The sequence below is a fragment of the Trifolium pratense genome, linkage group LG6 (genome assembly GCF_020283565.1).
Source record: "Trifolium pratense cultivar HEN17-A07 linkage group LG6, ARS_RC_1.1, whole genome shotgun sequence".
Lineage (NCBI taxonomy): Eukaryota > Viridiplantae > Streptophyta > Magnoliopsida > Fabales > Fabaceae > Trifolium > Trifolium pratense.
In genome coordinates this window covers 24,918,971-24,933,689 of record NC_060064.1, presented here as the reverse complement: position 1 = coordinate 24,933,689, position 14,719 = coordinate 24,918,971, and the positions used below count along the sequence as shown (strand labels likewise).

The following is a 14,719-nucleotide window of genomic DNA, read 5'->3' as shown; positions in this document are numbered from 1 at the left end:
TAAAATTTGTATTCGTTGAAGCGTTATTGAGTGGTGTAACATTACTCAAATATTACACCGGTGTAATTTGATCCCTCCCCTATATATATATATATATATATATATATATATATATATATATATATATATATATATATATATATATATATATATATATATATATATATATATATATATATATATTTGAGTAATATTATTACACCGTTTATGATCAATAACGTTTTAGTGAATACAAAATTTTATAAAATCCTCCGTTTGATTAAAAATATATGTTTATGGCCAATTATAAGTTGACTTACTTTTTTTTTTTTTGATAATCAAAATAGAATTATAAGAAGTACAAGGTGTACTCAACCCTTACAATTCACAAACACCGTTAGATGCTATGTAAGCAAACTAAAGGGTTAATACACCAATCAACATAACCATAAGGTGTATTAGCTCCAACTCTACCTAGAAACCAAAACCGCGAAATATACATAATTTGATCAACAATTACAAGTATATTCGGCAAAACACCTCTAAATATAATATTATTTCGGAGTCGCCAAAGACATCATGTTGTAGCAAGGCAAATCAAGTACCTCACCTTGGAACCTTTCTTGCCTTTCACCAAATTGCCAACCCGGTTGAAGTGATTACAACATGGTGAAGCAGTCAAGCAGAGCATTGACTGGATTCAATTTTTTCCCTAAACCCTTCTGCTCTATTTAATCATTTTTCTATAATGTTTACATGTTTGTCTAAAAAGGTTTTTAAAAAATTGTGGTGACTTGAACATATGTGTACAACAGTGAAAACTTGCGAGAAGATAGATGGTCATGTTCTTTTTTTTGACACAAGAAGATGGTCTTGGTTAGAAATTTTGTAACTCTTAACATTTCTCTTATATATTTGATAAATGTAACTTGTTTAATTTGATGTTTCTAAATCCAAATTGCATAATAGGGTAACAAAAGCTTTTTTGTTTTTGAAAAAGACAAAAGCTTTTTTGTTGTTGTTGATAATGAGTAACAAAAGCTTCAACTTAAAACCAATTGTGAATTGTGTATATCACTGACTCGTGCTAAGTGCACACCAGCTTGTCGTCGCGTAATAAATTCTCAATAAATGAGTTTGTCTTCACATGAATTGTGATAAAGTAACTAGTTTTATTTAGGAATTTAAATAATAAAATATGACTGCATTCGCTTATAGATTAGATAAGGTTTTGATAAATAAAACAGAAAATATAAAAAAAAAATTTACGGAACAATTGTGAATAATATAAACTTTTTCAATTGGATCAAATATTCCTAGGGGAGTTCATCTACTTGACCTACCATGAGGAAATTAGTTACTTCTAAATATAATTAACATAACAGAAGAGTAGTTAAGAAAATTACACATAAACCGTAACCTCGTTGACGCGCTAGAGTAAGGACTCCCTATGGTAAGGAGTTGTTTTCCCTTGAGACCTCCTTGCTCTCTTGAATTGATTCAACTTTGAGAGTTGTTGTAACTTGTGAGGAACAAGGAATGAATAATTGGGGGAGGAGAATAATTCTATTTACAATTTTTCTTGGTGGACTTGGGCTTTCCATTGTGGCACGATGAAGATCCATCGTGTGATGATATCTCAAAAACATTCATCGTGTGACGATGCTCCCATTGTGGAACGATGAGATTAGATTTCTTTCCAAAATTTTGTAAATTTTGTTCAAATAAATAATTCATCATTGTGGCACGATGTAACTGCGTTTTATTTTCTTTCTTTCTCATTTTTACTCCTTTTTGTGTAATTTCCTCAATTCTTTGTTTTTTGGTCAAGTAACTTCGCTTCTTTGGTATTTGACATGAATTTTGTTTTGAAACTTACTAAAAACTATCTAAAAACATCATATAAATTTCTATCACCACAACCCCAAACTTAAATCGTTGTTTATCCTCGAGTAACATATCCGTCAAACAAAATTCACTTTTTTTAAGCATTAAAAGTCGCCACTTTTAAGGCAACAAAAGCAACAAAAAAAAAAAGAAAAAGAGATAGGACCAACAAATGTAAAAACTAAAAATGAGGGACCAGAAAGTTTGATTTTAAAATAATAGGAGGACTATTTTTGTGAGTTTGATTAAATTGGAAGATAAAAAATGCAATTAAAAAGGAAAAGAAAAAGTTATTTCCAATTTTATTGGATGTCCTCGAAGGAAAAAAAAAGATCTATTTAATCAACATGATTCACTATATTTTTATGTTCTATTTGACAGTCGCATCGGGCAACTACGTACATTAATAATCTTAGCTAAAGACATATAATAAAACCATGAGATGGTTAAACCTACATAACAATTTGCTCAATTAAAATACAAACAGAGCCAAATTTCATTACAGACATGGTGAAAAACCATGATCAAATTATGATACAAACAGAGCTTGTGTTGATATTTTCTCTTTAGTGGAGCAAATTATTTATATTTCGTGGTATTGGTTTATTGGTCGATTAGGGAGTAATGTTAATTTGGTTTTCTCTAATGGGTGCAACAATCCTTTATTTTTTTTTGAATGGCTAAATTTTATTAATATCGTAACTGAGCGCAAGATAAGTACAATGCGCAAAACAAACGCATACAATCACATCACAAGAATGAAAATAAACTAAAACAATACCTAAATCCATGACACCCATAGCGGGCCCTTACACCAAAACCCTCAACCCCACCCATCCAACTCAAATTCCATTACGACAATAACAATCAATCATACTCAGACACTAAACCACGTGGAATTAGCCACAACCAAAATTGCAGCCCCTAAGCCAAACAAAAATCACTGCACCATACACCAATACTAGCATCTCTAAAGGACCCGAATCGAACAATTGTCTACGTAATAAAACCATCGAAAGCAAAACAGAAACACACCAATCCCAACACACCAACGCTAGCCAGAAAAAATAACCAAAACAACCGTACGGTGGAGACCATTGAGCACCACAACCCAAACTCAATCGGATATCAAACCCAAACCCGCTCAAAAGAGAACCACAATCCGACTGCAGTGCAAAAGCAGCCACAACGAACCAAAATGCAAACAACAACATCAACACAATCTCAGAGAACATCAACGTCCAAAATCCAAAAACAAAACACCAAAGACTCCGCTGCAAAAAATGTTTTGGAGAGAGGAAGAAAGACTCTGCCGCGGTGGTTCTATTGAAAGACAACCGCACTTTGGAGTTGTGACATTCCTCCTTCGACCAGAGCCAAGCATCAACAACAATCAATACTGAAGAGAGCAACACCAGATCCGAGCCAGCAAAGCTACCCACACACAGCAAATCATTATGTCCTACAACCATCAAGGCATCAATACTAGCCCAAAAAAAAAAAACCAACACCACTGTAAGACAAACTCAAAAACAGGGAGAAGAAAACAAAGACAACTACAAAACAAAGGCATGACCAGTCAGAACTTTGCGCATAGCAACACACCACTCGAATAGAGCAATAACACACGCCTTGGACCGCCGGAAGGACACCCAGTGTCAAAACCATCGTCGGAAACTTACCCATGTGTCATAACCACCGCTGAAGACACACCCCTGTGACAGAATCATCGCCGGAAACACACACGTGTTATAACCACCGTCTGAAAATCACTGGCGCAAACACCTCAACCTAGCAGAGAACCATGATAGAAGTAAGGAGATGAGAAAAAGAGAACACCACCGAGAACCAAAACACCATAAATAGAATGCAAAACTCCGTCGTAACCACCGTCGTCGTAACAGAAACTACCGGAACCTTCCAGATCAGACACAAAAACATCATCTCACGAAATCGGTGAGGCCGGAGAACCGGAAACAAGGTGGTGCGGAAGGCCAAACACAACTCACAATATATGTCCTATTTTGCAGTGTCAATTGCCAAATAATTAAGTTGTCAATAATGCAGATTTAAAGGTATATGTATTTCAGTTACTTTGATTTATCGTATTATTTTATTTGTAGGCAAGAGTATGTCTTTTTATGCTATTAACTTGAATATTGCGAGTTTGTTGCTCATCTTTTTTATTTTTAGCAGTATTTAATTTATACTTGAATCTGATATAATCTACCGATTTCAATAAATGACTATTTTTTATTTTTGTAAAAATAAAAAACTACCAACTACATTTATAATATTAGCCAAAAACTTAAAATAAAACCATGGATGGTTGTTAAACTTACATAACAATTTGCTCAATTTAAATACAGTCAAATTTCACTACTCAAAAGGTGAAAAGTGAAAATCCATGATCAATAGTTCCCTTTCCATCAAGATTGTAGCATTTTATTCGATATATTGTTACCTACGTATTTTAAGGCACATAATCAAGTCTAGTCCCACTCTACTCCTTGAGGAAAAGGAAAGTCAGAGTAATTAATAGTTCCTTTTCCATCTGGAGAAACAATATCATATGGTGAATCTTCTCCAAAATCAACTGCCATTGACTTCCAATATAGACTTGGTTCCCATTCTGCTTCTTTGAGGACTTTCAATATCTCTTTTCTCAATATTTCACTCCCCTCAATTGATAGATGAACTCCATCACTAAAATATAACCAAACCACCTAACTAAATCAATAAAATGTAAATTTAAATCATTTTATTTTAAGAGCATACATATGTGACCATCATACTTACATGAGGCAAACATTTTTCCAATCATCTTTTTTCTGAATTGCAGACCACATATCAATAGCCTTGATTTTCATCTCTTGACATAGTTCCAAACACGCTTCTGAATATATTCTAGATACTTCATTTGTCCTTGGTATTAGCCCAAATTCGTCACTAGTTTCATTCCAATAATTTGTTAATATAAAAATTAGGAATTAAGTATATCAAAGTTCTAGATTTATTTATTTCTAAAACAACTTTAAATAAATTATAAGGTGCGTTTGATCTGTTATAAAAATAAAAGACTGAATATTGTGATAACATAAGTTAAATTGTGTTTGATTTTAAAAAAAAATTCTTGAGACCGATAGACTAAGGAGCAAATGACTAGTCAAAAACTATAACTAATTTATCCTTCATTAAACCACGGTATAATTTTTTGTGCAAAGTACAAATTGTCTGAAATTAAATATTAAAAAAAACAAATAATTATCCATCAAATTATGTATAAATTTATTCAATATCTTAATAGTAAATTATCCATATCATATTGTTAAGTCCGACACTTACTATCAACTTTATAAATCACTTGTAGTTATTACCTGTGTTGCTTGAGTAGTTCCTCGTTGATGGGAGGATTACTAAGAAATATAATCCGAGTCTTTTCTGAGAGACTCTGTCAATCATTAGGAATTATGTCAAACTTAACATTCATAAATATGAGATGAAATTTGAATTTTTAAATAAGAATTTCATGAAGATTTTATAAAAAAATAAATTAAAAAATCATGAAGTGTGGAGCAATTCTTAAAATAATGGGGACCAATTTTTAAATTGATTTTGAAATTTCATCTTTTACCTTTATATAGATAGCAATTTTCCTCATATTTTCTATGTATTCCCCTAATGGTACATGAGGACCAAGGCCACTTGGATGTGGAGGAATACAATCATTACCACCGAAGTACACAATTACCAACGATGGCTGCTCAATGGCATTCTGTAATTAAAAATGAGGAGTATATATCAAAGGTGAATAATATTTATCAACAAAATCAAAATAATCACATTGTGCACAAATAAATGTAAATATTTGAAAATTATAAAGCTTTATATATTCTTCCTAATATGTCAATGTATATATTCTTCCTAAGTGTGAACACAACACGACACCCTATTTGAATCTCATCAGTATGATAGTTATTATAATTATATGTATGATGTATGATATGATATATTATCAATCTGTATGATCATGATATGATGAGTTCGTTTCATCATAAGGTTGATTATGTATATTATCAATGTATATAATATGATGAGTCCGTTTCATCACAAGATTGTGTAATGTGAGATTTTAGTTTAATGCAATTGGATTAGGTGACATATAAATGTTAGTTAAAGAGAGTATACCACATGAGTTATTCTCATATTTTAAGGTGCTCACACTAGTGAATTTCAAATTCATATTAGAATGGTTAAAGTAACGTATTAGAGTGGTTAAAAGTACTATATTAGAATGGTTAGAGTATCATATTAAACTGGTTATACTACCATATTAGAATGGTAAAATCACCGTATTAGATTGGTCTTAGTATCATATGAGAGTGATTTTTGTACCATATTTAAGAGTTTATTTCTAGAAATCGTGCAGTAGGACTCCGTTATAGTTGTAGTTGAGCTGTTTTATACTGGGAACGTCGTGGTGATAGTCTGTTTGTACAATTTTTGACAGTGCCTGGAATCATCTTAAAGAGAGCAACCTAGTCCATTACTCAAGCTCTTCAGTGGCTGAATATTATTTAAACGTTTTTTTTTTAAATCCGGTAACAACAATTTTAAGACGTTTCATGTGTGCCATGACTACCGATGAAATTAATGGCACAAAAGTTATGATGTTGCTGATTGTGACAAACCATTTGGGTTTGAAGAGAATCACTTTAAACATTAACAACAAAAAAAATAATTTATAATAACAAAAGAGTTGCTAATATTTTCAAGAAAGATATTCTAGTTGTACATGAAATAGATGAACAAGCTGAAAAGGATAAAAACGCTAAAGAATATTCCTTTGAAAGTCTGATTATTACATGTCTTCGCATTGAAGAAGAAGTTAGAAAACTAGCTAGAACAGAAAAACGAAGTGCGTGTTGTGTTGAACAACACTAAAAACAAATTTACAGGCAATGTTCTGAAGCCAACTGACAAATCATTCAAAAATCAGAAACACACTATGATTTTTTTTTGAAAGGACGAAACACACTATGAATAAAAACTCTAAATGTGAATTTAATGGTACCTTGGATAGAAATTGGAAATATTATTTCATCACTTTTGTTGATGATGATGTTTTTGACATGTTAATATTTTTCTTGTAACAGAAATTGAAAAATCTATTAGATAAGAAAATCTTGATACAGTCACAAAATATGATTCTCATATTTTTACCGAGCACAAAATTATTCATGTAACAATTACACCTTACTCTCGTGAAATGAACGGAAGTAAAGCATAAAACCTTTACCGAGCTAATTGTTGTGGTCATGCTTAATTTCGGGGTTGCAACTCATTAATGGGGAAAATTTTATCAATAATTTGTTTTGTGCTAAAGAGAGTGCCTAAATCCAAGAACACAATTTCTCCTTACCAAATTTTGAAGAAAAGATAACTTGTCTTATTTATAAAATGGGGGTTGTATGGTCTATGTTCAGATTTTAGATTTCAAGAGTTAAATGAGTTGTTCATGATACTAATCCGACCTAAAAGACCAGAAGATCATAGATTGAAATTGCAGAAAAATGCAAGAAATAAGAGGAAAGTGATAAGCAAGTTACAAATAGCTTGGGATACCATATTGAGAGAATCAGAGAGAAGATTCATTATTTATTGAATGATTTTGAATTAACTCAAAGTACAAGATGAGTATTTATACTAATCTAAGTATACTCAGTAATTAGTCAAAAAAACAAGCGTACTCGGTAATTTGTTCACCAAGTTATCAATTCAACAACTTGTAACTAACTAACTAGATGATTGTTCCAATTTTACAAAGTGTTGATATAACAATATTTGATAGAAGTGAGTTGTGTGGATTTTCATGTCACGAGTCGATAAACAAAGCCCCGTATGAAAAAGGACCACCGCCGCACAAGAACTCACTGTAGCGATTCAAGATTCTCACCCCACCGCCGCACAAGAACTCACTGTAGCGATTCAAGATTCTCACCCCACCGCCGCACAAGAACCTCAATTTCAACAACCTCAGAACTCTTAACTTCGAGTTCCGTTTGACTCAATAGCCCCACCGCCGCACAAGGCTGAACAGATGCATCCTGTACAATAAAACAAAAGATGAACCGTCGCCGCCGCTGCTGCAATCTGTAACCCCCACCGTCTGTTTCAGTTTTCTTCTCACACTGCCGTCAGTTATCTAGTTCATTGCCTGTCGCCGATTACTTTATTCACCCCCGCCGCTGCCGTCGCTGTGGAATAATTCCCTATTTCCGCTGGTGTCATCGTGTTCTCCCCTAGGGTATATGCTTCTCTCCCTTGTGGGTGCTTTGATTTTCAATCGTTTAGGTTAGGCCTAATCTGATTGCTTTGATTTTCAATCGTTTAGGTTAGGCCTAATCTGATTGCTTGTGTTACTGCTTACTGGTTGTTATGACTCTCCTTAATGCTTAGAGTTGAGGCTGATTTATTCATCCTTGTTGCACTGATCGAATTTCACTATTTATGCCTGAGCCTTTGATTGTTTCCATCTACACTATTATGTGTTTTTCTCTCTAAGCATGGCTGATGTGTATGATTAATTTCCCTCTGATACTAAAAATAAGGCTAAATGAGTGTCATTAGTTGGAATTGCCGGGGATTGGGTAACCCGAGTGCAGTTCTTCATTTGAAATACCTCATCCGTAGATATAAACCGGATGTAATGATATTGTATGAGACTTTGGTCAACTCAAATAAAACAACTGATTTGCGTTATGAGTTGAGTTTTGATTCTTGTCTTGCTGTTGATCGTGAAGGAAGAGGAGGGGGAGTGGCTGTTTTTTGGAATAATCATGTAAATTGTAATATCACCAATTATTCTTCCAATCATGTTGATATTGAGGTGGCTGATTCAGGTAAGGGGAATTGGAGATTAACAGGTTTTTATGGTTATCCGGAAGGTAGTCGTAGAAGAGACTCTTGGAATTTACTCCGACAACTTTCTCAACGATCTAATTTACCTTGGTGTGTCATTGGTGACTTCAATGATATATTGTCTTCAGATGAAAAGAAAGGTAGAGCTGACAGAGCAAATTGGTTGATAAATGGTTTTAGAGAAGCGGTGGGAGATGCTGGTTTATTTGATCTGTTTATGCATGGTTATCAATTCACTTGGTTTAAAAGCTTGGGAACAAATCGTGCGGTTGAAGAAAAATTGGACAGAGCTTTAGCAAATGATTCATGGAGTCAAAATTTTCCTAATGCTAGATTGGAGTGCTTGACAGCTACCTCATCTGACCATTATCCATTGTGGCTTGTCTGTGAGCCGATTCAGCCCACTTCTTATGCACCGAGACATTTTAAATTTGAGATGGCTTGGATGGAAGATCCAGAATTTGCTAACTTTGTTCGCAACAGGTGGAGCACATACAACGCAAATGATATTACACATAAGCTCGATGCTTGCGCATCAGACTTGTCAAACTGGAGCAAGGATCATTTCCATAATTTGCGTAAGCAAATTGACACCTATCACAAGAAACTGGAGCAGACTCGTGGTCATGTAGATGAGACCAATATCAATTACTTCAATGCTTTAAAAAAAAGATTAAATGTTTTACTTTCTCAGGAGGATCGTTTTTGGAAACAAAGAGCCAAAACTTTCTGGTACAAGGATGGAGATTTAAATACCAAATTTTTCCATGCTGCTGCTTCTACAAGAAAGAAGGTGAATCGAATTGAAGTCTTGACCGATAACAACAATGTTGAGTGCCGATCTCAGGAAGGCATGGTTGCTATTGCTAGAGAGTATTTTTTAAATCTGTTTCAGAAGCAAAACAGTGCACGTGATGAAGTTCTTAATGCTATCACACCTTCGATAACAGTTGAGGACAACAACCAACTTTCAGCGCCTTTCATGTTTGAAGAGTTTCGTGAAGCAATTTTTTCCATGGAAGCCGACAAGTGTCCAGGTCCGGACGGTTTCAATCCGGGTTTTTATCAACAGTTTTGGGATATTTGTGGTCAAGAAGTCTTTAGTGCTGGTTGTTCTTGGCTTAATTCCGGTGTTTTTCCTCCTAGCTTGAATTCTACTAACATCGCTTTAATTCCTAAAGGTGATGTTCAAACCACTATGAAGGATTGGAGACCAATTGCTTTGTGTAACGTTCTCTATAAAGTGGTAGCTAAGGTTCTTGCTAACAGATTAAAAGGTGTGCTTAATAAATGTATTTCTGATAATCAATCTGCTTTTGTTCCTGGAAGATCAATTCTCGATAATGCTATGGCTGCAATTGAATTAGTGCATTATATGAAAGCAAAGACTAGAGGCAAGCAAGGAGATGTTGCTCTGAAACTTGATATTAGTAAAGCATATGACAGAATAGATTGGGATTATCTCAAAGATGTTATGAAAACTATGGTTTCTCTCATAATTGGATATCTTGGATTATGCTTTGTGTTGAGACAGTTGATTACTCAGTGATCCTCAATGGCAACACAGTTGGACCTATCATCCCGGGCAGAGGCTTACGGCAAGGGGACCCTCTGTCCCCCTATCTATTTATTATTTGTGCCGAAGGTTTGTCGGCACTTATTAGAAAAGCAGAATGCCAAGGTGATATCCACGGGGTTAAAATTTGCAGAAATGCCCCCATTATTTCACATCTTCTTTTTGCAGATGATTGTTTCCTTTTCTTTCGAGCTTCTGACAGTGAAGCTGTAATCATGAAGAATATTCTCTCTACTTACGAAGCTGCATCAGGCCAAACAATTAACCTGCAAAAATCTGAAATTTATTGTAGCAGGAATGTCTCTCCGGCCATTCAAAACTCTGTCTCTAATATTCTAGGGGTGCAGCAGGTTCTTGGTACTGGAAAATACCTCGGATTGCCTTCTATGGTTGGGAGAAGTAGAAAAGCAACTTTCAGGTTTATTAAAGATCGAATTTGGAAAAAAATAAATTCTTGGAGCAGCAGATGTCTCTCTCAAGCAGGACGAGAAATTATGATTAAATCGGTTCTTCAATCTATACCTTCATACATCATGAGTATTTTTTTGATTCCGTCCTCTCTTTGCGACGAAATTGAAAAGATGATGAATTCATTTTGGTGGGGTCATAACAAAGAACAGTCTAAAGGAATCCATTGGCTCTCTTGGGAGAGGTTAGCTATGCACAAAAATGCGGGTGGCTTGGGTTTTAAAAGTATTCAAGCTTTTAATTATGCGATGCTTGGTAAGCAGGCCTGGAAGTTACAAGCTAATCCGGGTAATTTAATCACTAGATTATTCAAAGCTAAATATTTTCCTAGAAGCGATTTCCTTGGCTCAAGCATTGGGCACAACCCAAGTTACGTGTGGCGAAGCATTTGGAGTGCAAAATTTATTGTTCGTGGTGGCTATAAAGTGGAGTATTGGAACGGGTTATGATATACCGGTTTGGGATAATAGATGGGTGTCTGATGGTTCAGTTTTTACAAGACCCTTGCAACTGGATCCAATGTTAAGCTATTTGAATGTATCTGACTTGTTAATGGCAAATGCAAAAAAGTGGAATATGCCTCTTATTTGCTCTATTTTTGATAACAGTAGTGCAACAAAAATTTCGCAAACTCCTTTATTAGAGTCGGTTGTTGAAGATAAATTGATTTGGAGACTTGAGAAAAATGGACACTACTCTGTTAAGAGTGCATATCGTTACTGCATCAATGAAGCAATTGACACAACTGGTTTGCAAATCCCGAGTCAATGGAATAAAATTTGGAGAGCTGAAGTTCCGCCAAAAATTAAGAATTTTATTTGGCGATTATGTCGAAATTGTATTCCGACTCGTGCTCGCCTTATTCAAAAAGGCGTTAACTGTCCTGATATTTGTGCTCTCTGTGAAAATGAACAGGAAAATAATTTACACATATTCCTCTTGTGTAACAATGCAAAGGAAATTTGGAAAAGTGTTGGATGGTGGAATACATTGCAAACTCACTTGCAGCATAATAATATTGCAGACATTATCTTCTCTGTGTTACAGGTTTTCAATTCAGATCAAGTGTCACTTTTCATGGTTTTGTTATGGAGTATTTGGCAACAAAGAAATGACAAGGTTTGGAGAGACAAGGTTGAACCGTTTCAACATGTACGTGCACGTGCTATCAACTTGCTTACAGATTGGAAAGGTGCGCAGAATCACAAGAGCTTGCACTCCCAGCAACGACAACATATTAATGCAACTTGTTGGTCAAAACCTCCAACTGGTCGGTACAAATGCAATATAGATGCATCATTCTCCAAACAGCAGAACAAAGTTGGAATAGGTATGTGCATCCGAGATGATCAAGGAAGATTTGTTTTGGCCAAAACAGAATGGCTATCGCCCATTACTGATGTCGATATAGGAGAAGCTCTTGGCTTACTCAGTGCTCTCAATTGGGTCCATGACTTGCAGCTGGAAAATGTTGATTTTGAACTTGATTCAAGAAATGTTGTCACTAGTTTCCATAGTAAGCATCCTAACACGTCTGAGCTCGGAGATATTATTAAGGATTGCGTACGTGTCTATAACACTTATTTTAGAAACTCTCGTATCGAGTTTATTAGGAGACAAGCCAATGAGGTTGCTCATGCCTTAGCAAGGGTGACCACATCTCTAGCTAGTTTCCACCTCTTTATTGATGTACCCATATGTATTTGTAACATAGTTAATAATGAAATGCTATAAGTCTTTTTCCTTCAAAAAAAAAAAAAAAACTTGTAACTAACTATTAACCATCTTCACTAAAACGGTAATTAATATCTCTTTGTAACTCCAAATTTAGTGGGGTTTGATTCTGTGGAAATATAACTCGATTATGGTCATTTCGGTATCCGTTTGGTGAATTATTGATCCAAATTGAGTTGTGTGCGAAGCTTTGAAGTTATGACTCGAAAGCAGATTTTGTGCAGAATTTTGGGGACATACCTTCACTAAAACGGTAATTAATCTAATTTTGTAACTCTAAATTTAGTAGGTTTTGATTCTGTGGAAAGATAACTCGATTACGGTCATTTCGATATCCTTTTGGTGAATTATTGATCCAAATTGAGTTGTGTGCGAAGCTTTGAAGTTGTGACTCGAAAGCAAAATTTTAGGGGGGGCAAAATCCAAAAATTATAAAACAGAGGGTTAAAAGTCCGCGTTTTAAAATAGGAGGGGTAAAATTCCGATTTAATCAAAATAAGGGGGACAAAACTGCATTTAAGCCAAAAGAAAAAAACACTCAAAGGGATTCTCATTACCTTTGGAAATATTTTATCCACACATTGCAGAGCACGGCTTGAGTTCCATCCAGCGTATCCCCGCAAAATTATATCTGCCTACATCAAATCAATATAGGGCATATGATAACAAGAAAAACCCTAACAATAATAATAATTATTTCCTACGACCTTACTTGAACAGGACCTGTTCTATAGGGTTGTACTACTGTGTCCTTGATTTCTAAGGAGACAGAAACAAAAAATAATAATTATTTCTTTTTGAAGAGGCTAAAATAATTATATACATAAAAGAGGGATATATTAATATATTTCGTCAATAATAATAATAATAATAATAATAATAATAATAATAATAATAATAATAATAATAATAATAATAATAATAATAATAATAATAATAATAATAATAATAATAATAATAATAATAATAATAATAATAATAATAATAATAATAATAATAATATAAGATGTTTTCTTGTCCCAAAATATCAACAAAAATGGATTTGACTAATTTTTGCTTATAAGTTTTTTAAGGTACTTTATGAGAAAATAGTTGATAATTAAAGATACAATTTTTTGTTAGTGAAAATTTATAAATTAACATAAAAGTTAATTTATTTGCATAAGCTATTTTTGTAAGCTAAAAAATATGTCAAATCCGGCCATAAAACAATAATAAATTTTGCAAATGACAAAATAAATAAGAAATTTAACTTTTCGGTGGAAAGGGATCTCGGTAATCTGGATTTCGACTACACACGAGGCAAAGTAAAGTCTGGCTTAAAATTGTTTCTACAGGAAATCAAACTCGGGCTCACCCAAACAATTCATCTTAATGGGAGCTCATTAATCACTTAAACTCTATGTCTTAGTTATATAAAATCTTATTTTACATAACATATTTAGAAGTAATTAAAAAATATGTACATGGTGAATTAATACAAGAAATTTATATGTCTAATACTATATTGAGTACTCAATCTTTCAAACTTGGATTCGCGCTAATTAAAATCATGCATTCACATTGTTACCATATCAGTGATCGTTAGAATAAAATTCGACGGTCACCGACATAATATGGTTTTAAGAGTAAGAAAGTGTGTACCTTACGAGCATACAAGTGAGAAAGAGTAGCTCCCCAACCTTCATAATAACTGTGTTGAACAATGGAAGAACCAAACAATACAAATTGAGGCCTCATTGCGTTTTTGCCCTAACACACTGAGCTGTGATAAAGGGGATACTTAATGACTTATACACATCTAATCTAATTACTAATTTATTTGCATATGAATGTCAACTTGATGGAGGAGGAGTGCGGATCGTAGTTTCTGGATTCTCTTGCAAAATCTTATAAATTAATCTCAAATATCTATTACATTTATCTCAATAATCACAATCCACATATGCATGTAACATGGCGACATTAATTGATACAGCTAGCTAAGGAAGCAACAAATGGCAACTCATCAAATTTAAACATTTATTAATTGTTTATGAATTTAGTTTTCTCAGTACTGGATTTGGATTCTCTACGTTTAAAAATCTTTTAAATTCATCAACATTCACTTGTATTTAATATAAAAATGTTAAGAGAGAGAATGAAGAGAGACAG

At 33.9% G+C, this 14,719-nt stretch overlaps 1 protein-coding gene across 1 annotated transcript; it reads right to left on the bottom strand.

Moving 5' to 3' along the window:
* Positions 1 to 4,099: 4,099 nt before the first annotated feature.
* LOC123889748 (GDSL esterase/lipase CPRD49-like) lies at positions 4,100 to 14,363 on the bottom strand. The gene is made up of 6 exons (XM_045939234.1): positions 14,210 to 14,363; positions 13,123 to 13,200; positions 5,501 to 5,641; positions 5,244 to 5,317; positions 4,666 to 4,815; positions 4,100 to 4,572 (listed from the first exon to the last, which is right to left on the bottom strand). The coding sequence occupies exons 1-6, from the start codon at positions 14,303 to 14,305 to the stop codon at positions 4,359 to 4,361; spliced, it is 753 nt and encodes a 250-aa protein (XP_045795190.1). The 5' UTR covers positions 14,306 to 14,363; the 3' UTR covers positions 4,100 to 4,358.
* Positions 14,364 to 14,719: the final 356 nt, after the last annotated feature.

Bases quoted from the DNA above. Each gene is read 5' to 3' on its own strand.
- LOC123889748 (XM_045939234.1), bottom strand. From the start codon at position 14,305: ATGAGGCCTCAATTTGTATTGTTTGGTTCTTCCATTGTTCAACACAGT. The intron at 13,201-14,209 runs GTACACACTTTC...GATTTGATGTAG, and splicing joins CTCACTTGTATGCTCGTAAG to GCAGATATAATTTTGCGGGG. The intron at 4,573-4,665 runs GTAAGTATGATG...GTTATATTTTAG, and splicing joins TGGAAAAATGTTTGCCTCAT to TGATGGAGTTCATCTATCAA.